General features: G+C 57.3%; 1 protein-coding gene across 3 annotated transcripts in view; it reads right to left on the reverse strand.

The window, feature by feature from the left end:
- Positions 1-269: 269 nt before the first annotated feature.
- The window catches only part of SH3PXD2A (SH3 and PX domains 2A), a 213,135-nt gene continuing 186,469 nt past the window's right edge, over positions 270-26,935 (reverse strand). For all 3 annotated transcript variants that reach the window (XM_084903835.1, XM_084903836.1, XM_084903837.1), the window contains 7 exons: positions 26,062-26,175; positions 23,618-23,701; positions 18,430-18,547; positions 14,427-14,764; positions 13,356-13,405; positions 10,448-10,567; positions 270-9,666 (listed from right to left, as the gene is read on the reverse strand). In XM_084903835.1, coding sequence (XP_084759961.1) covers positions 7,690-9,666; positions 10,448-10,567; positions 13,356-13,405; positions 14,427-14,764; positions 18,430-18,547; positions 23,618-23,701; positions 26,062-26,175 — 2,801 coding nt within the window. In that variant the 3' untranslated portion in view covers positions 270-7,689. The remainder of the gene's footprint in view (positions 9,667-10,447; positions 10,568-13,355; positions 13,406-14,426; positions 14,765-18,429; positions 18,548-23,617; positions 23,702-26,061; positions 26,176-26,935) is intronic.

Genomic DNA, 26,935 nt, shown 5'->3' on the forward strand with positions numbered 1-26,935 from the left:
TGGTCTCGGCTGGCCTGAGACCTTTAGAGAAACTTTATAGATGAGCACGACTGGCTGGTTGCAGAGGCTGGGTGTGGCAGATGGATCAGGACGGCCCAGCCCTGTTTGTTAGATTTCAAGAGTTGGGAGGGTCAGAGGCGTCTCCTCCAGCACCTCCTGCGTCCCCAGAGGACATGGATCCTGTAGTTCACTCTACACTGGGGATGCTTTTGCCCTTCAGCTGGGTGGGTTTTCAGGCTTAAGGAGAATTAAGAGGTGATTCTGTTGAGTTAGAAAGGTCAAAAACTTTATTTAATTTTCAGGGAAATACAAGAAGATGCATGTAAACATAAAAAATACAAAACAAAACCACCCAAATCTTACAGTCTAGAAGCATGCCAAGTCATAGTATTTCTGCAGACCAAAGAGTCCCGTCAAAACGATAAAGGACACCTGGGAAGGTAAGGCCGAGGGGCTGGATCCCTTCCCCAAGGACACTGCATTTTTGTGATGAGAACAATAAGAACACCCCACTGTTAAAAACAACAGAAACATGGAGATAGTTTAGCACCACCGTTGATCCTGGAAATGTTTTAGTGCTCAAATAGACTGCATTCAATTTAATGTCCTTTCCTTCAGTTTCTCTGCTGAGGGGGGTGGGGGGAAGGAAACAACGAGACCCCCACAGAGCCCACTATGATCTGGGGGTGGGAGGAGGGTTAACTCTGAGAAATCCCCCCGAGTTCTGGAGCTGAGGCACCAAGTTCACATGCAACCATGCAGTCCACAAACCCACACTTCAGGGACCTGCCACTCACGGGTCACCCTCCTGCGAACCTCGCAGTCACTGGCCCTGAAACCCTCTCCCACCTGTGTCCTGCACTTAAAGAAAACCTGTCGCAGAGAACAAGATGCAGATTCAAGAACGGCGGCTGCTTACCCTCCTTCCTCCGAAATAAACACTTAAGAGCAGTGTATCCTGGTCACAGGCCACTAAACATGAAAGGGCACATCCATGGATGAGTGTGCACTAGAACAGCCCCCCTCACCTCGTCTGCTAAGTCACACCAGCGGGCAGGCTCAGCCAACTGAACAACCACAGGTACCATCAGAGACGCCTAAGAACCAACAAGGCTGCCTTCCTCCCAGAGGGGCTTGATGGTATCTGGACCCGGAGGTTCCCGTTTGGGGATGGTGGGTCTCCAACTACATGACCTCTTTGGTCTCTAGTCTTTGATTTAAACCATTTGAGAGGTCAGCTGTGGATGAGACAAAAGGTGGGAAAAACCAGTGGGGAACCTGGGAGATAGATGACTTTTCTGGAGCCAGGACCTCCAAACTCAAAATACAAGTTGTTGCTGGTGACTTACTCTCTCCACTGAGCACAGAGTGACCGTCCATGAAGAACCTGCTAGGGACCCAGCTTGTGGCACAGCTTCTGCTCCAGCCTCATTTCCAACCTGGTCTGGCTGGACCCTGTGTGTGTTGAATCACTAAATTCCCTCCCTACCTGCTCTCTTCTTCCTGAAACACTCAGAACCAACTTCTTCCTTCTTTCTAATAAAGACAAGACCCCAAACCCTCTCTCAGCCTTCTCACACGTTCCCCTTTCTAGACTCCCTCTCCTGGAAGCCACCTTCCCAGAGAAGGGACAGTCAGCTCCAGACACCCAACCAAGCCACACGTGCACAGACTCATCTTGCCGACATGCCTCTTGCTCGCCTCCAACATGCTCGATCCATCCTTTTGCTTTAAGACAATTCTTTTCCCCCCTCTCTCGCCTCCTGAAGTCCAGCCCCGTTAGCCAGGATGAAACGGGGTGCAGAGGAGGGACCCTTTCGCGCAGGAACCCATTCTCTAAGGCCACTAAGTTCTAGGACTCGGGTGGGTGATTGTCAAGTGCAAACTCAAGATTAGAAAGACAGGAATGGGTCAGGAGGATCGCATGGCAATCTCAACCTTACAGGCAGGTTGGGACCAGGCCTGCCCAGTCTACAAGCACCCATGTGCCCAACTTCTTGTCCGAAAGCCCAGGTGCACAGGACAAAACAGGAGGGACGCTCACATCAGTGGGGTTGCTTTTCCTGAAATAAGGCAATAGGTCACTGACCCCATCCTTCCCTGGTCACAGAGCATGAGAACCACAGAGGCTGCCCCACACAGGGATCATGGTTTTGGTAGAAATCTCAGTAAGGTCATGGGGGAACCCTTCACACCAGTCCCATCGAGTGTCCGGGCCCCAGGTCTAGACAGGTGCTGATGTACACACACGTGCAGGTCTGCTGAGCTCACTGTGAGCGAGTTCTCACCCTGGTCATACTCACAAACAAGAGCTGAGGGCCACCCCCCCTCCCCGCCCCCCAATGATGACATGCATGGCCATGGGTGGGAGCCGGCCTGCCGCACAGCGCGCTCAGCGGCATTGCTTTTCCACAACTTTGTTTGGGAGCTGGGACGATGGCCTAGGCTGCTTCTGCTAGATCTGTTAATGCCAGTGTGAAGTTTCCAACTAAATACTTAAAATAATTACAAAAAAAAAAAATAAAAAAATTAAAAAGACACATTGCACTCTCCAGCCAGAGTTACGTGTGTGAATCACACACACTTGCTGCCAGAAGCTGTGAGTCCCGTGGGGCCTGCCCAATGCCAAGGACTGTACAATGGAGACAGCGTGCCCGCTAGTTTTCTCTAACCCCATTCTACTTCGTTCCAGTGGGAAATCTCTCCCTCCCTCCCTCTCTCTCTCTCTCTCTCTCTCTCTCTCACACACACACACACACACACACACACACACACACACACGCACGCAGGCGCGCACATACACTCCCTCAACACACAGCCCTCAAAAAAGTGAGGGAATCTTAATTCGTTATGTGGATGGTTCTCTTTTCCAGAGAGCTCTGCGTCAAGATTTTCAAAGGTTGGACATAGGTGTAGACACGCCAAGGGGAGAGGCCCACACATGGGGCACAGTCCACTTGGCACACAGACCCATGTTTGTACAGAAACGCACCAAACGGGGTGGGCCGGCAAGCGTACAGTACTGCAGGCGGAGGGGACAAGCCGGCCAGGGCGTCCCCGGAGCCGAGGAGCAGGGCTCCACCCTGCTGCTTCCTCTGCCTGTGCCAACCTAGGAGGAGGCCACTCTGGTACCTGTTGGGGGCGGTTCTGTCCGCAGAGACCTGGGTAGGCCCCTCGGCTGCTCTTCCGAGACCCCCTGGGCACCGAGCGTTGGGGTGCTGAGCAGAGGCAGGGCTCACCCCTCGGCTGGAGTCACTGAGATGAATGGGTGGCCCAGGTCAGCACCAGGCCCAGCTGCAGGCTTGTGGAAATCGGTGTCTCACGGGGATACGCAGGGCTGAAGGCACCCACCTCCCCCCAAAAAGGATTTGGTTACATCTAGGGTTCCTGCCCGTGAACTGAACTGAGGTTACGTAGTTTTAGAAAAGACTCAAACATACATCCAAAGGATCACGGCCCAAACATCAGGAGGCTGGGGCGAGAGAGGGCTGGTGAGTGACTTTCGGGACAGCTGGCTGGAAACAACGGAAATGAAAACAAGGAACCGTTCCTGGATGTCCTTGGTCTGCTCTGAGGTCAAGAGCCCCATGCTCCTTCCCTGAATCCCTTTCTTGTGGGTGGATGACACCCAACAGCAAAAGGGGCTGTCCTCTGGCGGGGACCCCGACACCTTGCCAGGGAAGGGGGACAGGAGAGGAGGGACAAAGATCAGTAACCTGGACCACCTGTCTGCTCCACAGCTCCCACTTCTCCCAGCAGCCCCGCCTCCCTCTATGGACAGACTGGGCCACCGGGTCTCCCGTCCCCGTCCCCACAAGCCCTGGCATCCCTCTTGGTAATATTGCACGTTTCCTGTCTCTCAGATTGTTTTCATTTTCGATTGAGAATGCAAAGTATTTGAAGGGAATAGGGGAAGTGAGTAACCTTAAAGAAATAATATATTAGTTAAATACAAAAACAGGAAAAGTAGGGGTTACCTTATCTTTTTTTTCCCTTAAAAAAACAAAACAAAAAACTACCAAACCAAGGTCTAAACTTAAATAGTTCTACATCTACTCTGCAAATACTAGTAATAGGAAAATAATGCTTGACCGAAATTCCCTTGTCTTTTTTTCCTTAGATGATAAGGGTAGTAACATGCCTTGCTGAGGAAAGCGATGGATAAATGCCAGTAAAATATGCTGCTCTAACATCTGAAAGTGATTAAAATGATCCTATATAATGCCTTCGTCAATAATGGAGAATGGAGGAGGAACAAAGAGAAGCTGTTGGGGCCAGGTTCAGGGTGGATAGGGGCCGAGGGCCGGCAAGGCAGGGCCCGGCCACAGCTAGGAGCAGATGGCACACCTGCTGTTTGGGGTCACCCCCCCCCCCAGCTCCCTCTTGCTGCCCCTGTGGTCCCTTGGCCTAGTGGAAACAGCATAGCAGGGCCAGGAAGCCCAGCCAGGCCCGCTGTTATAAAGGGAGAGAGGAGAAGACCACCCCCCCCCCCCCGCCCATAAAAGAAAAAGTCTTTCAACAACAAAAAAAGCACCAATGATGCATCTTCAGGCATTATATAAACCTCAATAATGACCTCAGAAGGGCTCATTATGATTAAAGTTGCAGTATACAGCCACACAATGTCATTTCACATTTTTAATCGTAACTAATGGAAAACTAGGTTTGGACACTGCTGAGATTTCATTTTTCTTTTTCCTTTTTTAGGCCGATCTGGTTTTCCTCCAGATGGGTCTGAGCCCCAGGCCCCTCCCTCCTCCACCTGCTGCCAGCAGTACCCTCCGACATCACAAAGCAGCTCAGTAGCTCTAAGGAAAGGCCCTCTTGCCCTGGATAAGGGCTAGGGGTCCAGGGGCACAAGGCCTGGCATCGCCTAGCCGTGTCTGAGAGGGACTGGCATGCACCCTTTTGTTGATTCAAGTATTAATATTCTCTTTCGGTTTGCAGGATTTGTGCTGTGCTGTGAATTAAGGGGGTGATGGTGAGGGGGCGAGAGGCAAAGATGGGACATGGCAATCCCTGTTCGCTGCCCAAATCTCCATGCTGTCACCAGGGGGCAGCATTCCCCACTTTCCCAGGATGCCTGAGCAACTCCCAGCCATCCCCGGGGCTGGATGTCCCAATGTAAACATGATGACCACACAATAAGCTCAAGGGGGGGTGGGTAGGAGTGCCAGGATGGATGCCGTGGGGAGATCTGCCAGTAAACGTAGCTACGTGATTTTGGGAGTCACTTCCTGTTCTTGGGCTGCAATCACGGGAGGGGATGGGATGGAGTGACCTTTGAGGTCACTTTTAATGACCCATCACTTAGAGCACTGGGGATCAAGGATTGAGAGTCCCCGAGGGGCAGGGGAATGTGGGCGCTGGTGGTGGTGGCATAGAGCCCCACAGGGCAGTCCAGACAGTGAGGAAGGGCAGGGGAAGGCAGGCTCCGGGGAGCACTGTGGTCCAGTCCAACTGAGATGCTCTGTGCTTGGCAGATGCGTCCTGCACTCCTTCCTGGCCTGGCTGTCACGTTAGGATCGAACTGGCTCAGTGCAGACATCTGAGGAGTGAGGCCGCTGGGGGCCCTCCCCCTGGAAGATAGCTACGTGGAAGGTCCTTGAACCCGACAGTCACTCTACTTTTAAATTTTATTTTAAATAATCATAAATTACTTTTTTTCTTCTTTCAATAAATATGTGCTGCTTAAAAAAATGAGAAAAGTATATACTGCATCTTTAAGTAATGCACTTTGCTCTCTGGGTTTCTTTCCATTCCACCTTATTAAAGTGCATTAATTAAAAAATAATGAACCACTTCTTTATCATTATTGTTCAAAATAAGTCCAAATAATATTAATAGGAAGACACTAAAACCACTACCATTAGTACTGCAATCTAGCAGATTAACTCAACATCCTGCTCTGTTTAATACTGTCCAGCAGAAGAAAATAACTAAATTTCCATTTTAAACAAACTCACAAAAACAAAACAAAAAAATAAAGGAACGAGATCTCACCACCACGGCCCTTGAACAGAGAACACGAGCAGTTGGTGTTAGCTGCCAGGCTTCCGTGTAGGGGAGGAGGACGGCCAGGAGGGGGCGCAAGGGGCACGGAAGGCACCAGACCCGGGTCCCATGCTCCTCTTCAGGCAACGTCTCCGCCCTGGGTGGGAAGCAGGTGGAGGGAGCAAACACCAACCCTTGTCCAGGATCCTGGCAGCGGAGTCGGCGGCCGTGAAGCCTGACCTGTCCGAAGTCAAAGGCACGTGTGGAAATCCACTCCCAGCAAAGGGCGAGTCCCCAGGAAGCCGCCCGGCTCCTGGAGGGTCCCCTCGGAAACGTCAATGATCGAAAGACCCCAAGTGGACGGGGACTTGATTCTCTCGCTTCTCTCTTCTCGGGGGCGCTGCCCCTCGGGACGACCAGGCGGGCTCCTGCCTGGTCTGGGGTCCTCCATCTCCTTGGTCCCTGTGGCATCGCCAGCAGGCTGGTGGTGTTTGCTCCAGTCTGGCCTGGGGGCCCAGGGTGGGGTCCCCCTCAGGCTCTCAGTCCTGCCCGGGTGCAAGACTGTGCACAGAATGGCGGTCACCCAGCAGCCCGAGAGCCGCCTTCGCTCCTGAACGAGACCCTCCTCCCCCCGGGGCTGGGCCCGCCCCCGAAGGTGAGTGCCTCGCGGTCTGGGAGCGGGGGCTTCTCGGCCCCCAGCCCCTCAGACACTGACCACACAGTGGAAACCAAACGGAACGACTCCAGCTTGTGGAGGGGGGACATGTGAGACCCAAACACCAACCAACCTCCCACAAGAGTGTGGCAGAAAAGCCCACCCACCCCCATCCCGTCTCCTGCGAGGCTGACCGTCCTCAGGCCCCCAAACAACCCCTAAAATAAGACCAAAACCCAGGGCCCAACCGAGAAGCCCCAAATCAATAAAAAAAAAAAAAAACCTCTCCCAAAACATGCAAAGAAACTGCCCACCCAGAGATATCCAAAATAAAGTCTGTGCAGCCTGAGAGAGACCCCCAGCTCTGCCCGTCTCTGTCAGTGGGGCTGGTGGGTCTCCGTGGCCCGGCCATTCTCAAGGTCAGTGCCAGTGAAGGAAGGTGGTCCTTGCTGGCACCGGGGGAATTGCTTTTTCTTAAGCTAACAGACGCGGACCGTGGCCTGGCCCGGGGACAGGCCGAGCTTGCAGGAGATGCCTCCAAGCCCAAAGCCAGAGGCGTCTTCTACAATCCCCACCAACGGCACAATTCGCCATTGCAGGGAGGAGGATGCCTGGGCCACCACCCCTGGTGACAAGCTGCCAGCCACTGGAACCGGGCGAGGCTGGGGCAGGGCACGGAGGCCCCTAGGACCACATCCTTGCCGGATGTGCATCCAAGGCACAACTGGGGCTTCCCACTGGCCTGTCCCAGATGGTGCCGAGCCCATCAGTGAAGTCCCCAGGGGGGACACATGGGGCTCAGCCATCTCACCTCTGGTCTCAGGCCTCCTGCTCAAGGCGGCCCCCACCAGACCCTCCCTCCCAGCCAGGGGCAGCCTGGAGGCGAGCGTCCTTGAGGTCACACCTTCGGCAGGGTTTAATGTTGCCCTCCCCTCACCCCCTCCCCCTCCCCCTTCCCTCCCCCCCTCCCCCCTCCCCTTTCCCTATTGTCTACGTCTCACCACTCATCCACACTCAGGCCGGAAGGACCCATGTCCCCGTTAGTTCTTTTTCTCCAGGTAGTTGGAGGGCACCCAGCCTTTGAAGGGCTTCACCCCGTCTAGGATCTGGCAGTACCACCAGCCGTTGGGGTTCCTCTCCAGGACCTCCATGGACACCCCCTCCTGGAAGCCCGCGGTCTCCTCGTCCCCCTCGTAGTCTGCGATGGACACGTACACGTCCTTGAGGTTGTTGTGGATGAACTGGGACTTCTCGATGGGCTTGGGGCGCACGGGGGACACGGGGATGCCGTTGCGCTGGGCGGGCAGCAGGGGGCTGTCCGAGCCCTGGCTGGCGGCCCTCTCGGCCAGGCGGCCCTTGGCCTCCGCGGCCGCCGCGCGGGCGGTGCTGAAGGAGGAGTTCCGGCGGACGCCCCGGAGGCCGTCGGTGGCCGTGAGCGACTCGTTCCTCCGGAGGGCGCAGGACAGGTTGTTGTCCTTGGGCGGCGGGGACACGAACACCGACTGGGGCCGCACGGCCACCTGCCGGACCCCGTTCCTCATCTTCACCGCACCGGCCCCCGAGGTCTTGCCGAAGCCCCCGGGCGGCTTGGAAGGGATGGGCGGCGTGGCCCTCTTGCTCTGGTTGACGGTGTTCAGGGCCTGCACCCGCTTCTCGATCTTCTCCAGGCTGTCCGACTTGCCCTCCTTCTGCTTGCCCTTGGCGGTGACTACATCCGGCTCCTTGCCCGAGGGGTCGGGTGGCTCGTTCTCCCCCAGCACCAGGTAGTGGGAAGGGGCCCAGCCCTCCAACTCCCCAAACCTCACGTACCACCAGCCGCTCTCCAGCTTCTCCAGCACCTGCACCTCCACGCCCGCGGGGAAACTGATCTCCGAGTCCTGGACCTTCTGGTAGGCGCTACACGTCACGTAGGCGGTGGCCTGCCCTTCCCGCCCCTTCTTGGCGGGACACGGGGGCGTGGCGGCTGGGAGGGTGATGAGGTCGGCCGAGCCTCTCCTGGACCCCTCGTTGGGGCCCTCGGAGGCTGTCTGGGGGGGCAGCTCTGAGTCCTCGCTCTTGGAGCCCTTGAGGCCCCCCCGGAGCTGGCCTGTGGGCCTCAGCTGGCGCCGTAAAGTGCTGATGTCCATCTTCTCCTGGCTCTGGGACTCCGCCCTGTTCAGGAACGGCTTGGGCCGCACGGACGGCTTGGCCCGAGCACAGGAGGCCAGCCCGGCCTTCAGGTCCGCGTCCTTCTTGGCTCCGACCTTGGGGGTGCCGCGGATGCCTGCGTCCGAGGCAGAGCGGGGCTTCAGGTCGCCGCTGGGCTTGGACAAGGAGGAAGAGGAGGAGGAGGAGGAGGAGGAGCAGGTGGTGTTGATGGTGATGGACGAGGAAAAGGAGGCCGAGGAGTGGTTCTTCCCCAGTTCAGCCGGGGCGTTTTTCTCCACCTTGAGCTTGAGGAGCGAGGATGACTTGGGGGAGTCCGACTTGGGGGAGTTCTTCCTGGCAAGGGACAGCGGGGAGCCTCCTGGGGAGTCGCTGTCCCGGGAGGACCGCCGGGCGGACAGGGTGTCCTCGGCACAGGGCCGGAAGCCCTCGTTCTCATAGATGGTCTCCTCTTCCAGGGCCACGTCTTCGGAGGAGCCGCCCACCTTGAAGCGGGCCCGCTGCAGGGAGGAGGCCGGCGAGGGCCTGCGGGGCTGGGCGGCCAGGCGCTTGTCCCCCGGGCCCCTGTCCTCCGGGGGCTCCTCGCTCAGCTCCGGCTCCGAGTCGAAGCCAAAGGCAGGGATGTCATACTCGGGCTCTTCGTACTTGAGCTTCAGCGGGGAGTCCTGGCTCTCGGCAGTGCCCGCCGGGCCCTCCTCGGCCTCCTTGGGCTTGCTGGGGGGCGCCGGCGGGGGTACCTTGGGCCGGGTCAGGGTGCTCGTGCGGCGGCTCAGGTTGGGCTTCTTGCGCTTGTCGATGTAGGACGCGGGGGCCCAGCCCTCCTTCTCTCCGATCTGCACGTACCACCAGCCGCCCGAGTTTTTGTCGATGACCTAAGGGGGAAAAGGGCGGGCAGGCCAGTGAGTTTGGAGGATCGCCGAGACCCTGGGATGAGCTGGGCTAGGGGCATCATTCATACTGTGGCTCTGGGAGGCATTATCTCTATTCACAGGTGAGCCAAAGGAGCCACTGAGTAAGGGGCCCACGGCCCAACGGAGTTGATTGATGGGCCGAAACTCAAACCTAGATCTCTACCATCTCCTAGCTTCAGCTGGGGGATGCTTCCAGTGTTCAGATCCCTCTCCCCTGCCCTCCAAGCCTCTCAACACGCTGGGAGGGCTGGCCTCCTCTCAGGTCCGTTCCTTCTTCCCCTAAAGTTACTGCTCTTAGAAGAGGCACGGTACCCAGTCCCAACAAAACCCAACTGCCAAGGACCCATATGTATAAAAAGAACCATTCCACCACTCCCATCCGCCTCCCTCCTCCGGTACTGCTAGGTCTTCCCTGGGTGACCCTGGGAAGGGTCTCTCAGGTCCGAAGAGAATGGGAAGACGCAGGTGAGCGGAACTGGGAGATGTGGCCTGAGGCCAGAGCCTCCTACAGAGCACAGCCCAGCGGTCCCTGCTGCCTGTGGTCACCTCACTGCCCTGGGCAGAGACTGTTGTAGTCCTCAGTTGTAGTCTTGACTGTGGCCTTACTAGCTTTATGGGCCTTGTTTCTGCACCGTCCACGTTTGCCCCTCAGGCACAGGGCCAGGAAGACAGAGAAGGGCAACAAGGCAGGTCTCGGTCCAGCCTGAGTTAAAACCCTCAGCCTCAGGGCCCCATGGCTCACCTCTGCCTTCTGTCCACCCCGAAAGCTGATCCCGTCAGAAATGCAGGACTGGAATTCGGCAATGGTGTAGTACTCCACCTCCACAGAAGGGGGCTCTGGTGGCTTGGGCAGCTGGAACCCCTGAAGCAGAGAAGGACTCGGTGAGCAAAACCCACCTGATCAGACGGTAATGGCAGTGAGCGTGGCACTTACAGGAGTGGACAGCCGTTGACCTGAGTGTCTGTCACTCCCTTCGCTAGGATTTCTAAGAATACCTAGGGCTCACTTGAGGCTTGTCTGAGCCTTCCAAACGATCATTTAGTAACAGTAATGTCCACTTTTCCATCTCTGGAGGTCCAGTTTTCAGAAGCCTCAACAGCTAGGTCCCAAAACAAAAATTAAAAAAAATGGAGAAACCACTGTAACCTAGTCTGTGTACACGGCCTTGCTGGAGAGGACAACCCCTGTTTTTAAATCTAAAAGAGGAGCCACTGGGGTGACATCCGGCGGCAGGGGCAGAGCTGGGACACAGCCACCTCCACGGGTGGGGTGTGAGGGAGGGGGTGTGGGACTGGGTGAGAAGACCTCGTCTGGTCACCACGATGCTGCCACACGCCAGGCAGTCACCGATTACACTCCGGACCCTCCGCTGGTGGGCCGTGGAACAGAGCCTGACTGTCTTCAGACGCTGGCACATCAATATCTAACCACGACACTCAAGGACATTTAGAATCTGGCTGTGGCCAATCACTTGTGAACCTCATTCATCTATTTTACAGATGTTTCCTAAGTGTCTACTGGGTGTCAGACTCTGGTCTAAGGACCTGGGCATCCAACAGTGAACCAAAAGGATGGCACCCCCATTTGCCCTCACAGCGCAGATGTCCTAGTTGCACCTGTTCTTTATCCTGCCCAAATGGTACTTGGTGCCTCTCCATTATGCCCAGCATGTCCTTGTATCACACGAAGAGGTTAAAACAAAACATTTTTTGAATGGGATGTGTGTGTGTGGGGGAGACTGGGGAAGGGAAGTAGCTGTGTTGTGGCAAGAAGACCTCGAAAGACCTTGGCCTTGCAGCTGGGCACATGGGGGCTCCAACCCCAGCTCAGCTGAGCCTCAGTTTCCTGACCTATACAATGCAACTAAAACAGGCTCATTAAGAGAATTGCTGAGAGCTTGGCTGGCATGGCTCAGTGGTTGAGCATCAACCTATTAACCTGTAGGTCACAGTTGGATTCCCAGTCAGGGCACATGCCTGGATTTTGGTCTATAGGATTCTCTCTTATTAATGTTTCTGTCTCCCTCTCCCTTCCTCTCTCTGTAATCATATATATATATATATATATATATATATATATATATATATATATAATTTGATTACAGAGATAAGATACTAACTTCTGGTCCAGCCAGGCGCACAGGAAAAGTTCCATAAATAAAAGCCAAAGCTAAACACCCCTCTTGAAACACCACCCTATCCTCTGCCTTCATCCTCCTCCAAGGCCCAGCAAGTCCTGATCCGACCAGTAACAGCTCAGCGGCCTGGGGTCAGAGTGAGCGAAGGTGGGAGGACTGGGGTCCCCTTTCCCTACCCTGGTGCCTGGCCCTCCAGCCGTGCATGTGAGCAGATGTGGCCCAGGCCCCAGCACAGCGCGGACCGTTGGCCAACTGGGATTCGGCCGGGCCTGGCTGGAAACAGCAGTCCTGCCTCAGCAAGCCCTGCATTTGGTAAGTGTGGAAGGAATTACCCCATTCCTGCCAAAATCAAGTCTGCCCAAACATAATTAGCTGGGCCAGAGAGAAATGGCAGGAAAGAACTCGCTGTTTAGTTGCGTAAAACACAGGGGAAAGGGAGACAGAAACTCCGCTGGGGCTGATGGCCAGGGCGAGGCGGTCCCATTTCCAGGGGCCAAACTTCAATAATCCTCATCACCGAAGGCCTGCGTCTCCAGGAACTGCCGCTATCCCCCAACCCTGGGCCAGCGACAGCACCGATCACAGTAACCCTCGTGTTGGCCCAGATGTGACTCCAGAAATCTGTTTCCACACGGAGTCACGGGTAGTCCCCCCAACGGTCCCAGCTGACACAGGGAATAAAACCTGGCCATCCGCCCACAGTACCCATCGTCTCATTTCATCCTTAGGACAGCCCTAGGAGATGGCTGGTACTTACAGACGAGGAAACTGAGGCTTGGAGGGGGGCAAGCAATTCGGGGTGGAATATGAATCCACGCTTGGCAGACTCGAGCCTCATTCTTTCCACACATCTCACTGCTGCTGATAATGGTTCTCTGCTCTGGGGCTCTCGGCCTGCCACCAGCATCACCGCTGGCCCCAGCCCAGCACCCCGAGTGCACAGCTGTGTCCCCGGTGGTCTGGGTACCAGGAAGTCCCACCCACAGGTGCCAGGCACCCCAGTAGCACTGAGCATCTGTAATCTTCAGCATAAAAGCCAGCCCCGGCCACCGAGGATGCTCCTGGAGGGTGCTCATTGGCCTGCCCTCCGCCCTCCTGGCTCTGGCACCCACCACCTCCATCGGGCATTCCTAAGCCAGGAAGGCAAAGCTGAGAGGCATCCAGGCTCACATGGACAGCAGCTGCACTGCAAGCCCCTGGCAATGCCCTGGCTGGACACTCTCGCCGGCCAGTCTAAATGTTTATGTCTGCCAGTGCGGTGGCCGGAATGGATTTATTTAGCTTTGGAGTGCAGAGCGTTTTTGATTATAAACTGTCTAGCGAGGTTCCCCCAAAAGGTTGGAATCTGAAGGCTTCCCACTCTGCCCCCAGGCCCACAGAGCTGAAGGCCCAGCGGGGTCCTGGGAAACCTCGGGACCAGCAGGCTTTGCAGCGCGACAGCCAATGGACTGGGGCCGCTGCAGCGCACGCACGCCCAGGAAGGGACCAGGACAGACGAGGTGTGGCACCTACCAGGCTGGATTCTCTGCGAGGTGGAGGCCTTGTCCTCAGGTTGGGGGAGCCTGGAAGAAGACACATGGCTTAAAGAATGCCAGCCAGACGCTGGGCAACACGGCCTGTACCTGCTTCCCTGGGCATAAGCACCCTCTGGTTCTGGAAAGTTCCTGCGTGGACCCATGCTCTCACTTCCCTGGCTGAGCTGCCGGGGGACCCTCTGAGGTGAGGTGCACGCTGTGAAATGTGCAGACCCGAGGCGGTATTTTTGAGGAGGAAGGGTGGATATAACTTTCTCCAGGTGCAAACCTTATCCAAGTGTGGAGCCGAACCCGCGGCTCTTGGGCGCTCAGTACTGAATCCCTACAAGCTGGCACAACTCCAGGCGAGAGGAGATGCCCTCAGAACATTTCCCAACCGCCTGCCTGAAAGACGGCAGGCACAGAGCTGACCTCACCACGTTTAGAATCCAAACAGCTTTCCTCCAGATTTAAGGCCGGCTGGACACACACAGAAGCTCGTCTCTCGTAACAGAGAACAGTGTGACCCCCAAACGAAGGCTCTGTGAGCCGGCGACGCGCGAGATTCAGAGGGTGCCGGGGAGCCGGTCCCTCCTGTGCGAGGGAAGGAGATTCCTGAAGGATGCCCCTTAGAAATACGCTTGTGCGGAGAGGTAAAGTCAGCCCGGCCTTGTCTTTCTGGTTTCTAGTAACTGGGGGAAGGCAATCGGGAAGGAGGGCCAGAAAGATGTTCCTCTAAGAACAAAGCAGCCTTGCATCTCCGGCTCATTTCACGGCTACACCCATCTACAAAGTGAGCACTCCTGGCTCCCCACTAGGGACAGGAATGCCAGCACCTCTGACACTCAGGGAATTTATCTTCAGTGGAGCAGTGGGGAGGAACTGCCTTGTCCACTCCTGTAATTAGCGTGAGACAAGCGGGCAGAGTGAGGCTGGGGTCAGGGGTTGTCAATATGTCGAGAGGAAAATGATATGGGGGTCCTGCACACCCCTCTAGCTTTCCTGGCACCCCGTGCCCGCTCTATCAATTGCTTTGCAGCAAGGACCCGGGGCTCCGTGAGGCTCTTACTGATCTGGGCCCGCTGAGGGGCGATCCTGGCCACGGCCGGGGAGCCCTGGGCCAGCTTGGAGACGGTCCTCTCGGGGATCCCCAGGGCGCTGCCGTTGGAGGCGTTGCAGAGGATGGGCAGGCTGATCTCCTTCTTGGCAATGGGGACCTCTGGGCCCTCGCCTTCGGCTGGGGGAGTCTCTTTGTCCCCCGATGTCTTCTTGTTCAGCAGGTTGCTGATCTCCATGATGTTCCCGATGATCTCCACGGGGCCTGCCAGATTCTTCTTCCGAGCCGGCAGGTCATCCTTGGCTTTCTTCAGGTAGGAGGCTGGTGCCCAGCCCTCTTTGCCCAGGTACCTATGGGGGGCGAGCGGGACACGGGGCATTAGAGCACCGAGGCCTGACCTCACACCCCTCCCAGGCCCAGGCTCCAGCGGCCTTGCCCAGCAGAGCCTTTTCCATGGTGTCCAGCAGACACTTGGCATTCCCACTATTCCGGAGAGAACTGGAGCTGGGCAGGTGGAAAAGACACCTAGAACACCACTTCTTCCCATCCCCTTGTTCTCTGTGATCCCACTTGGTGCGAGTTCTCAAACTCTGCAAAGTCAGGCAAATGTGGGACCTTCAGGTTAAAAGATTCCTCAACTTGTGGGTTGCCCGAAAGGTAGATTTCATAACAGCCTGCTACCCCGCAGTACGTAGAGGCCTACTGTAGAGATAAGAAATGAGGTGTCTTGAGTTAAATGTCCTATTGGAAAGGGATGTATTATTATCAGAGAGGCGAAGAGTCAGAAAACCCGAGTTCTGTTCTACGGCACCTTGGACAAAGTCCCTACCCAGGAGCTCAATTTCTTTCTCCTGAGCAAAAATGAAGGGAAAGCCCTAGTTGCTTTGGCTCAGTGAACAGAGTGCCGGCCTGTGCACTGAAGGGTCCTGGGTTTGATTCTGGTCAAGAGCACATGCCCAAATTGCGGGCTCGATCCCTAGTAGGGGGCATGCAGGAGGCAGCCGATCAATGATTCTCTCTCATCATTGATGTTTCTATCTCTTTCTCCCTCTCTTTTCCTCTCTAAAATCAATTACAAATATGTATATTTTTAAAAATGCAGGGATAGAGTCACTGCAAAAACTTATCCAGAAGGATGAACACATTGAGACTAACCAGGAAGTTATCTCTCAAGAAGAGTGCCTGAGTAGGGGACGTATTGGTACCACGCGGAAATAGAAGACAAATCAAGTTCACAGAACAAGCCCACCAACAGACCAATGCTAAAAGGAACATTTCAAACTAGTGAAGTAAGGGTGGATTAGTCAGTGAGTAATTTGGGGACAACTGATTATCCAGCTAAGAAAAACAAGTGAGACCCCGGCCTCACACTGCATAGCAAAATAAAAATGCAAGTTGCGAATACTTGCATAATCTGGAGAGGTTGAAAATAAAGCACATGACTGGATGAAAGTAAAACCTCTGGTATGGTGAAAAAACAAACAAAATGAAAACAAATCCCCAAATCCCGTAAACAAGAGGAAAGGCAAACGACAGGGCTGACTTAATGACTTAAAACAAGCTTTCCCCTCCGGTTCCCCCTCCGTAGGGCTGACTTCTACCCAAACCCACCGGGAGCTCATTTCCGCGTCCAGCAGTGTCCATGCCCCCGTCCGGGCTGTGCTGCCCCTGTCTGCTTCCCGGGACACATCTGGCTCTGGGGAACGGCTCCTCCAGGCCAGATGTCAGACAAGCCCCTCTCCCCTGCCTCTCCCTCTGACCTTACTCTTGGGCACTCATTGGGTGGGAGGAAAAGGAATGTGAAAGAAGTTTCGATCCGCATGCCTTGAGCTTTGCTGGAAAGCTCAGGTAGGGGTGGCTTTTCCCCACGGTACAAGCAGACAGGCTGACCCACGCTCGCCCATCTGGCTCCCTGCTTGGGGCCTGGAAGGCAGACATCAGTGAACAAATGATGAAAACCACGGAGCTAGCAGACAGAAGCACAGAATTCCAGGGATGGGTAGAAGCAACAACCAAGGCACAGGAAAGCAAAGCAAGGAGCAGAGGGTCACACACAGCTAGCTGGTGGCAGCATCTGGCTCAGAAGCAGGAGCTCCCTCCTCTCGGAGAAAAGGGGAAGAGGAAGCTGCAGGCTGCTGCAGGTGCTTTGCTATGAGAACACTGGAGAGGTGGGGAGCAGGGTGTCACGGGAGTGACCGTCAGGCCAGCTCACTGGTCCGAGCGCTCCCGTTTCAAATCCTGTGTTCCTTCACTGTTACATGGATAAAATTAGATTCCAGGAGGAGAGCAGCGAGGGAATCAGGAGCGGCTGTGTGTGTGTGTGTGTGTGTGTGTGTGTCTGTGTGTCTGGGTCCAACTCGGCTCACATCTGCTTTCCAGCTCCGGAGCATGGAATGACTCCAGAGGGAAGCAAACTGGAAAAGGAGATGGAGGGAGAGGAAGGGAGGGGGTGTGTGGGGGGTGGGGGTGGAGTAGAAAGACAGGAAGTGAGGATCGACACAGAGCCTGGAATGTTGGGAAATGGCATATTTAAGGGGGTGTCTGGAAGCCTTCTTAAGGTGGAACCCTTTCAGCAGGGCTTTCTCAGGGATAGACCGTGGGGATAAGAGTTGACTAGAAAAAGCAGCACAAAAGTGGCTTTATTGGTCATTTTAGAAAACGTAAAAACAAAAACAACAACAAAAGAAAACAAAAGCCAGCAGCGTTGTAGATAACCTTTCAGCAAGCGGGCCAGGTAACCAGCCTGCCAGACGGATCGCCGGCTTCCTACGCCAGACACACGGTTGTTGAACTTGGGCTTGGCTCCAGCTCCTACTGCCGAGAGCACATGCATGTCTAGGGACAGGGCTTTGGACAGCACATGTCCGGGCACACGGTCCTGACCTACCTCACAAGACAGACAGCGACACCTCAGCTCTCCTGACGGACAGGCAGCTATGTCCTGTCAGGTCACACTAACATTCCATCCCATGAGACCCCTGACCTTCATCCTACCCATCGGCACCGACCAATCTCAACACCATCAGCGTCAGCCGGTCGGCGTGGTCTAAGCAACCATCTCCGAGGGCCCGCATCACCTTGGCCAATCCTGACCCCACGGTGGGAGACAGCCTGGAGCACGCATCCTGCCCACAGTGGGTCTAAGGTTCCCAGGTGTGGTGTGCTGGCGAGCTGGTCCCCAGAGCCCACAGATGTGGGGCTATCTCTGCCAGCCTGGTTACGGGCAGAGAAGAGAGAAGTTGGTCAAAATCGCCACAGCTGAGTAGGTCCCAAAGGAACCAAAACATTTCCAGAGAGGGAGGCTCCCGGAGGGTGGCGCTGGCCTGAAGTTCCAGGGCAGAGGGGACTGGAGGAGCAAAGGCGGGGGAAGCCCACGGGCTTTGTCTGCTTCCAGAAGCATCAGGAAAGCTCCAAACTCCCCTCCTACTCCCCCATGGGTTTCTCAGCTGGGAGTGTGATCCGGCCCTGGGAGAGGGAGCAGCAGAAGGAAGAGGCCTTGGAACCAGGCCTGGGCTCAGCTCTCACAACCACGTGAGCCAGCCCTGCAGAGGGGACAGCCGGGGACAGCTGGAGTGCTGAGCCGTGGGCAGCAGGGGCGGCCTGCTGGGACCTCAGCAAGGCCTGGGGACGCCAGCGCTCCAGGCGGCCTGAGCTGCAGAGCACACCAGGCAGCCAAAGCTGGATGCAGAAAACCAAATTCAGATGTGCCGGACCCTCTTGGCAGCTGCGTGGGTCTTGCAGGGGAGCGATTGCACCACTGCCTGCATGGTGGGCCGGAGCCCCTGTGCCCTGCTGGCTGCTGCTCAGGCACTACTTTACGTGTCCCGGGAGAGGATCTGCGAGATGAGCAATCCCTGTTTGGGATGCTCAGCTGTGCAGGCTCCGTGTAGCAAGCCAGGGCCGTGGGTGCAAAGCTGCTGTCGGTATCTGCTCGCCATCTGGTGTCCCCAGTTACTCTGCAGTATCTACCTGCTCTGCTGCTCAGGGCGTCTCGCTCCTCTGCTGGGGCTCCTACCTGATGTACCACCAGCCCTCCAGGTTCTTCCTGATCACTTCCACAGTGACACCCTTCTCAAAGCCAATCTCGTCCTTGCTCTGGCTGGTGTAAGGCTGCACAGTGACATACTTCTCCTCTGTGGGTGGCGGGAAAAGCAAGAAAGCACAATTACTTGAGATTGGGATGCGCTCCTCCTGCCCGTCTCTTCCTCCCCTCTGGCCTGGCCTTGCTTAGCTGGTTACCAAGGTGCACACAGTCAGCGTCTGGCTCTTCCGGGGAAGAGAAGGGACCAGGCTTCACCGCTGCTCCCAGTGTGTGCCAAAGCCAACCAGGGCCTTGGGTGGTCTGGCAAAACCCAGGCTCTCCCAGCCTCCTGGCCCCGTAACAGTAGCCAGGCTGCCGGGGCCTGAGTCTTTCCGCTCCCAGCTCCATGGGCTGAGGGCAGGGTTAGGAGGAACCTGTCCTTCATGGGGCCTGTGTTGAGAACTCTTGAGACCAAGCCTGAGTGTCCCCTGAATGCCTGGAGGCCCCACCGCACCCCTCCTCTTGCCCTGAATGTGTGATGCTTCTGTGTCCCAGACTGACTCTCTCCTAGCCCTTCTCCACCTCAACCCCTCTCCTTCCTGTCTGGTCTTCTGATGCTCCAGAGCCCTGTCCTCAGGGAAGCCTTACCTGACCACTCACGTGGTCACCTGGACACACGTTCTGTGGGACAGGTTATGTGTGTCTTGTTAAGATAAGGGTCCTAGGGACAATGAGCAATGGCCACGCTGAGTGTAACACAAACATGCAGGGCCTCTCGGAGCCCTGAGCAAGCCATAGTGCCCGTGCATTGTCTGGAGCAGCGGTCATCAATGGGTGGTCCGTGGCCCACTGGTGGTCCGAAAGATTGATGACCGCTGGTGTGAAGAGCAGCATGCCGAGCTGACCACACAGCATGGAGCGGTCTTCCGGGATCTGCCTGCTCTGGTCTCCCAGGCACTGGGAAAGAGGCGCCTTGTGGAAGCTCCCGGAAGGTGTGGGAGGGCAGGCGTGGGAGCTGGGCCACATGTGTCTTCTCTGGTCCCTGCAGCCTCTCTCCTGGCAGGGGCCCTGCTGCCTCCACACGGCTCCTTGCTCAGGCTTCCAGGGAGGTGATGCTTCTGGGTCTACTGGGGCCAACTCTGCCTGCCTCCAGGACGCCCTGACCGCCAGGCCCACAGCCGGCTGGCCACAAACCCTGCCTCCTGGATGGAGAGCCGCCCCGAGGGCCACGCAGGCTTCAGGAAGATGTACGGGTCCCCACGCTGCCCTCGAGGAGAACAAGGAGCAGAGCACAGGTGGAGAAAAGCCGGCCATCCGGCCATGGCCCTGGGAGGGGTCACCCTGAATCTACGTTGTCTTCTCCTAGCCGGGTGCTCCATGGGCCCGAGACAGTGCCTTGCACACAGCAGGAGCTCCAAACGGACTGTGGGGGCATGGATGAAGGGGCAGGCGGGGCTGAGCAGGGGCGCTGGCTGAAGGCTTTCCAAGAGCTCAAAATAGTAGGATGCTGGCACAGGACCCGAGTTTCTGAGATGCCTGCCCCCCACCTCCTGGCTTCCAGCTGTGACAATCACCCTGACACCTCAGCTGGACCCTGGAGGGCAGCCTGGCTGAGCCTCTGGCAGCTGTGGGAGGAAGGGGGCAGCTGCCCCCCAATGGGTTGTGAAAGGAAGGCCATCTGTTCATTCTTCCCCGGATTATCGGGGTCCTGTCTGCAGCCCTGTCCTGGGCTGAGATAGCAGCTCCCTTTGGGATGGAGGCAGCTGCCCTGCCAGGCTGTGAGGACAGAGCTGATGGGCCGAGGGCCGAATCTGAAAGGCAGAGAAGGTGGGTGACAACCCACGGGCGTCTCTTCTCTGCTGTGAGCCTTTCTCAGCACCGACCGGCTCCGGGAAGCTTTCAGATTCCAACGCAGCCGTGCCGCGAGCTGCCAAGACCGCTGAGAACCTCCTTCGGCCAGATTCTCACTCGGCCTCGGAGAAGTTCAGTGTTCCCCAGGCCAACCCTCCACTCGCCTGCCTGCGCCTGGTCCCGCTCCATTTTCCAGTGGGGCACGGTGTGGCCTGGCCCCGGCGGTGGCCAGAGGGGCAGCGCCAGGCCCCGGGAATCGAGAGTTCTGAGGTTAGTGGGGAGGCGAGGCCTGGGCTCCACATTTTGCCTTCGCTCAGCTGGGCTATTTTTAAAAGCCTGTGGTTCCAGCAGGAAGCCATCATTAAAGTTTTCCTAGGCAAAGCTGCTTTTGCAGAGAAAAATTACAGTCCTTCTCTCGGGAAGATCAGAGGAGCCCTGCCCGGCCGCAGGGCAGAGAACACGGCCTCAACCCTGTCATGTGGGCTCGGGCTCTGAGCTTCCAGGCACCGGCCTCCGCAGCCCCCGGGGGCGTGCAGAGGACAGAGCCCCAGGGGCCATGGAACCGCCCGCATCTCCCTGACCCTCCTGAGGTGGGCAGCACCGAGGATGCTGGCCTTCCCCGGGAGAGCCGAGCTGCTCCTGCAAAAGGCCCTTCTCCTGGTGGCCCTGAGGCTGCCGAGAACACAGGTGTGTGGGAGTTTATGGGCTCCTAGCGATGGATCTGGCTGGCTCCGAGGCCTGTCCTGCCCAGTGGCTGTGTCGGTTCCAGGTGATGAAAACTCAGGGTCCTGGTTCCAGGCAGGGCAACCCTTCCAACTGGTCCGTCTGGGGGCTTGGTTTTCTGCCATGGTTGGCTCAGACGGCGGAGGCCGGCATTTCCTCCGTGTGAGCATGTGCTACGTGGAGCTCAGGCTCCCGCGCCCACCAGCCCCTCTGCGGGAGCAGGGCCACACCTCCCACCCAGGGACCAGGCAGGAGGACGCCCAGGCGGACGGACATGGCCTCGGGGGGTGGCTGAGTGACTCAGGTTGGTTGGGGTCCCCAGGAGAGATGCCCCTTTGGAGTTGAGGGAATGGGGACTACGAACTCCGGGGTGCACTCAGAGCTTCTGAGAAACCCCAGGGCTGTGGCCACTCTGACGTGCCGCCCAAAGATGGTGGCCACCCCGCCCAGGAAGGACTGGCCGGGCCGCCCACTGGGTGAGTGGGTGGGTGGCTGCGGGGAGGTGGACAGGCCTATTTTGGTTTTGGAGGCAGGGGCTGGAGAGCCCTGCAGTTTCCAAACCACAGACGCCTCCTCTTTCCAAACACTTTCCCCTCCGTCAGCAGTCTCCCCGGCTTCCCTGTGGGCCCCCACAATTTACCCAGCCCCACTGCAAGGGGCCTTTTGACTCCAAAGGCCTGGTTGGCTGAGGGAACAGGGAATGGAGGCCCTGGGGAGGCACTGCTTTTCTCTTGTCTGGTCCTCGCTGACCTACTGCCTGCTTCCCCCCGTCAGTGCGGCTCTCTGCAACCAAGCGTCTCCCAGCCAACTTCTTGCAAGTTTTTCTTGGCTGCCTGATTTCACTTAGGGCTCAGACTGGGAAATAATGCTGTTTAGATCTCTTATTTGGAGAGAGAGGCTGTGGACTTGCATTTGCATATGTAGGGGTGACCACAGAAGTATGTGTTTGGCTAGGTATATGTATCTACATCTATGTGACGTATGTTTGGAGTTGTGGCTATACTTGCCTGCGTATCTGTGGCATGGGGGCCATGCACATGAGACTCTACGGAGCTCTATGTGTACTTGTGGTAGAACTGCAGCACTGAACATGTGTGGCCATGAGCAGTGTGTGTGGCTGTTATTGTGACTGTGTACATCATGTGTACACGGGACCGTCTACATGTGGTTGCGTATGTGGAATTACGGGCACCCGTGAGTGGATGTGCAGCTGTGGGGCTGGCTGTGGCCGTGTGCTGTGGCCGTCAGGGCTGTGCCGTGGTGCTTTACGAACAGCACGTGTCCATGTGGCTGTGGAGAGAGGGTTGTCCTTGGGGCTCAGCGTGTCACAGCGTTTGAGCAGATGCTGGAGGGGATGGGAAAGGCCAGGCCTTCTTCCCTGCTGCTTTTCCAGGCCGGTATCCCGCTGTCCTTTGCCACCAAGGCTTGGGGCTGCATCCTAGCCTGGTCCCCAGCAATGCTGTCCCTCCCCTCCTAGCTCTAGGGAGCTTTTGCTTTACATCTCACCTGTTCTTGCTGTTTCCACGACCCAGCCCCCTGCCCTGTGCTAGCCTCCAGGGTCCAACCACACGCCATCTTCAGGACAAGCGAGGCTCCTCACGGTCAGTGCTCTGAGCCTGACACTAGGCCAGCCACAGGCAGTGGCCACCCCAGAGTCCACGCTCCCTGCTGCCTGGGGCTTGGGGACAGATACTGAACATGGTCAGGAACAAGCTTCAGGGTAGGGGTGCAAGCCACAGGGCACCCCTGCCATTCCGGAGAGGCCCGTGCTTACCACACACCCTCTCAGCTCTCCCTGGCCCTGCCCGGAGCATACACAACACGCTCTCCGAGACAGGGGAACTGGCCACTCGGCCCGGGGGCTCTGGAGAAGTGCAGGGTTTGTTCAGAGGCCTCAGCCACTATGTCCCAAACTCCTGGATGCTGGAAAGGCCCTGAACCTGCAATGTCTTGGTTCCTGATTAGCCTGGGTGGCAGACCAGGGGCCTCCATGGAATCCTCTTGGTCAGCAGCTCCCCACCCCCCAGTCCCAATGGCTAGTGCTGGAGAAGCTGGAGGTGCCAGGCTGGGTCTGGCTCTTGCTCCATTTCTAGTTTCCTGGCAGCTGGCTGAAGGAGGTGGGTTATGGGCTGGTCCTTCTTCCTACTCTGTCCCTAAGGAATGCTGGAGCAGCTTTGGCCAAGGGAGCACCTTCTCAGGGGAAGAAGGCAATGCAGCATGTGTGTGTGTGTGTGTGTGTGTGTGTGTGTGTGTGTGTGTGTTTGTGTGTGTGTGTTGTGTGTGTGTGATGGCCCATGAACAGATTCAGAAACACTCAGTTCTCTTCATCTGCAGTTCCCAGGACAAATGTGGCCCATCAAGTCCAACGGCTCCCACACTGTGCCCCACCCCTGGGACAGACAGAGACCAGAGCCACCTCCAGTGCCACCCCAATTCCCAGCAGCCCCCGCGCCCCCTTCCCCCTCCCCCAAAAGCTGCAGTGGGCGAGAGAAAAGCCCGGCCAGTGGATCTGGGTGAGGAGGTCACAGGCAGAGCCCGAGAGGAGCAGAGGTGTTAGCGAGAGAGAAAGAGGCGGCAGCTGCAGGTGGAAGCCAGCGCCCGCGGTCACCTCGGCTGTGCTGCCTGTTGACCATCCCGCCCAGGGTCCACCGGCGATCCAGGCGCCGCAGGTGGGCCTTGCGTCTCTTGGACACTGGCGTGGGAGATGGCGGTGGAACATGCGGCCGACAGGAACCGGTGGAGAGAATGGAGATGGAGATGAGATGAATGGGGCAGGGGAGGGAGGAAGCAAGGGAAGGGTCACACGCTCCAAGGACAGTGACACACACCTGCTGGACGGGGGCAGGTCTGACAAGTGACATCATGGGCACGACCAAAGCTGAAGGTCATGTCCCAGGGCCAGAGATGGGCTGAGAATCCCAGCACTTGAGAGGCGAAGAGGGTCCTTGGCTCCAGCCAGGGCAAGGATGACCCTCTGCGGGGACCCACCACACCAGGGCTTACAGCCCCACTCACCAGCTCCTGCTTGTGACCCTGCCACCACGAGCCAGGCACAGTGTGTGGAAGGGGAGGCTCAGATCTCTTCCTCGCAGGATTTATAGCTCTTATTGTCTGCATTTATGTCTTGCTTTCAGTCCCCCTACCCTGGATCGAGTCCATTGAGGGCAAAGACTATCTGCATCCCCGGGCCCAGCAAAAAGGACAAGTTCACGGCCGATCCCTGAGAAATGGTGCCGAGTGAAGTGCACACATGGGTGGAGGCCACGGGCCATGGGTCTGTCTGTTCCTTCTCCGAACAGAAACTGCCTGCCCTGCCTCTCACTGCTCCAGGCCCCTCGGTCCAGCCACCCTCTCCGGGGCAGAATTCTGTGTTGGTCGTCTGGCTGCTTCGGCCCAGTTCCAGTGACCCCCGCCTTCCCATGAACAGCAGTGGCACAGACACCAGACCAGGCCTCCAGGGTGCCAACCGGCCCCCACCTCTGGGCCCTGCAGGAGGAGGGTGCTAGGCTGCCCAGGTCTGGGAAAGGGAAGCGGGCAATTCAGAGTCCCAGCAAAACGGTCAGACACACCCGAACCAAACGCCACCAGAGCTTCCTGGGAAGGAGCTGCTTGCCTGGGAGGAGGGCAGTGGCCTGTGTGGTCTGCTTCTTGTAAGCAGGAGGCCTGGGCAAAAGGTCAGGAGGTGTGGGTTCAGTCCAGGCCCCACTGCCGAGTTTCTGAACCACCCTCCCTGAGCCTGTTTCCGCGTCTGTCATTGGAGAGGACACCACTCGCCAGGAGTGAACACAAGCGAGGGGACTGAGTGAGCTCGATGGAACGCAAGTCAGGGCTGTGTGAGACCAGCCTGGGAGGAGCTCTGACAGCTGTTAGGGAAGCTCTGAGAGGATGCAGGCCCCACTCCAGGGCTTAGGAGGCAGCTAGGAGGACTGAGCACCTGGCCTGAACACACGGCACCTCCTGAAGGGGCCTGGTCCCTGGAAACCCGTCACAAGGTGGACACGCACGGCAGGGACTGCCGTTCTGGTCAAGGGGCTGAAATAAAGCATTTCAGGAGGAAGGGTGGGGCTCCAACTGCCTGCTGAGTAGCGGACATCGATGGGAAGGATGAATAAGGAGCTGGCGCTCAGCGGACTGCTTGTGTTGGCCTGGGCAATGGGAAGGGGGGGAGGGAGGAGGAGGCCTGGAGGTGGCCTCAGCCCCAGGTGGCAGGCCTCCATCCCCCTGGCTCTCAGACATGCCATTTGGACAGGCCCCGCTGACCGTTAGGGCAAGCGCTCCTGCTGCCAGGACACGGGAGGCTTGGAAATCATTAGAAGCAGGCCGCCGGGGACGAGGGGCGCCTCACACTGGGCCCTGGCAGCTGCTCTGGGGAATACCTGAGACCGCAGACAAACTGTCCAGACCAGTGCTGGCCTGGGGCAGGCTCCTGGAAATGCAACTAGAAAGACCTAGCCGATCAGAGAGGCTGATGGCCCGGGGCCTTGAGCCACCTGTCCGTGACTGCAACCCTGAGAAATGGCTCACAGGCCTGCCCTCCGTCCGCACCCTCAGCTGGACTGACAGACACCAGAGCGGAGGCAGAACAACCCGTGCACAGAAGTTACGTGGGAAGCGGGGGGGGGGGGGGGGGCAGGCAAAGGAGTGTCTCTGTGGGACCCAGAGGAACCTGGGGCATCTTGGGGAACAGGGGGCTTCTTGAGGAATAGGGAACTTTGGGGGTCTAAGCCCAAGACTCTTCTTAGTCTCCAAAGCTGCCAAACCCCAAGATCCACACCCCACGGGAATTTCCCCTCTCATTCTAGCTCCCCGTGGGGGCTGCAGGGACAGGCCTGGATGGGAGGTGAGCTTGTGAGTCGGAGCGAGAGAGGAGGGGCTGAAACATGGTCAGCTCTCTGCAGGGGTTCTGATGGGTTTAGGGAGAAGAGTGGGAAAGCTGCCTCCAGGAGTTGGGTTCATTCCTGGGGCCAGGTTTGGGGTGGGCACCAATCCCTGGGGATCCCAGCTCCCAGAACCTGCCTCCTTACCCGCCCCCCACAACCCGCAGGCTCTTACCTTCCCCGCTCTTGGAGGTGTTGATGTCTGAGTCGTCCCGAGTACCATTCTGGGCCTCCAGGTAGGTGGCAGGGACCCAGCCCTGCTCCTCAGAGGTGCTCACGAACCACCAGCCTGCAGAGGGAGCGAGAGAGAACAGTGTCATGAGGACCCGGAGGGATGGCAGAGGTGGTAGGGCCTGGGCAAGGAGGAGAAGGCACAGAGCCAGACAACCCAGGTGCCCGGCAAATGCCTGGAGGAGCACCACGTCCAGCCTGGAGGAGCCTGACCAGCACACTCCCCGAGAAGAGGGCCCGGTGGACTGCGATGCACACTTCCGCAAGTGTTTGATGGAAAAAAAAAAAATCCAAATATTGAGACAATGCAATGTCCAATGTGTGGAAGTCACCTGGCAGGAAAGGCCAAACCCAGAGACCTTTCAGGGTCTATGAGGTAGGACCACTGGTGTGGGCCGGAGTTCGGACGCTTTCTCCACTTCTAAGGTATCCAGGGGCACACGCCTCACAGATGCCTTCTAACGGTCACCGTTCCCCTTTCCCCACCGCGGGTCAGTGGCCCTTCCACATCTGTGCTCCTTTACAGCGGCCGTAAGTGTGTTGACATGTCAGTCACAGTAAGTGGGCACTGCAGCCTGGAGTGACCCTTGACGGTCATGGCCAAGTGATAAAAGCTCATTCATTTTCTGTCTTCGCGCACTGGTTCATTCATCATTCAAACCAACGCTGACTGAGCAGGGTACTCTGAGCACCCAGGTCTTGGAAGCCTGTTGGATGCCTTCCTCCCTTCCCAGAAGGTACTCCTCACTGAATGCCTTTGCCCCCATCCCACCCGGAGCCTCCTCTGCCCCCAAAGCAATCTGGCCCCACTTCCTTCT

This window comes from Pipistrellus hanaki (assembly GCF_964339955.1).
Source record: "Pipistrellus hanaki genome assembly, chromosome: 14".
Lineage (NCBI taxonomy): Eukaryota > Metazoa > Chordata > Mammalia > Chiroptera > Vespertilionidae > Pipistrellus > Pipistrellus hanaki.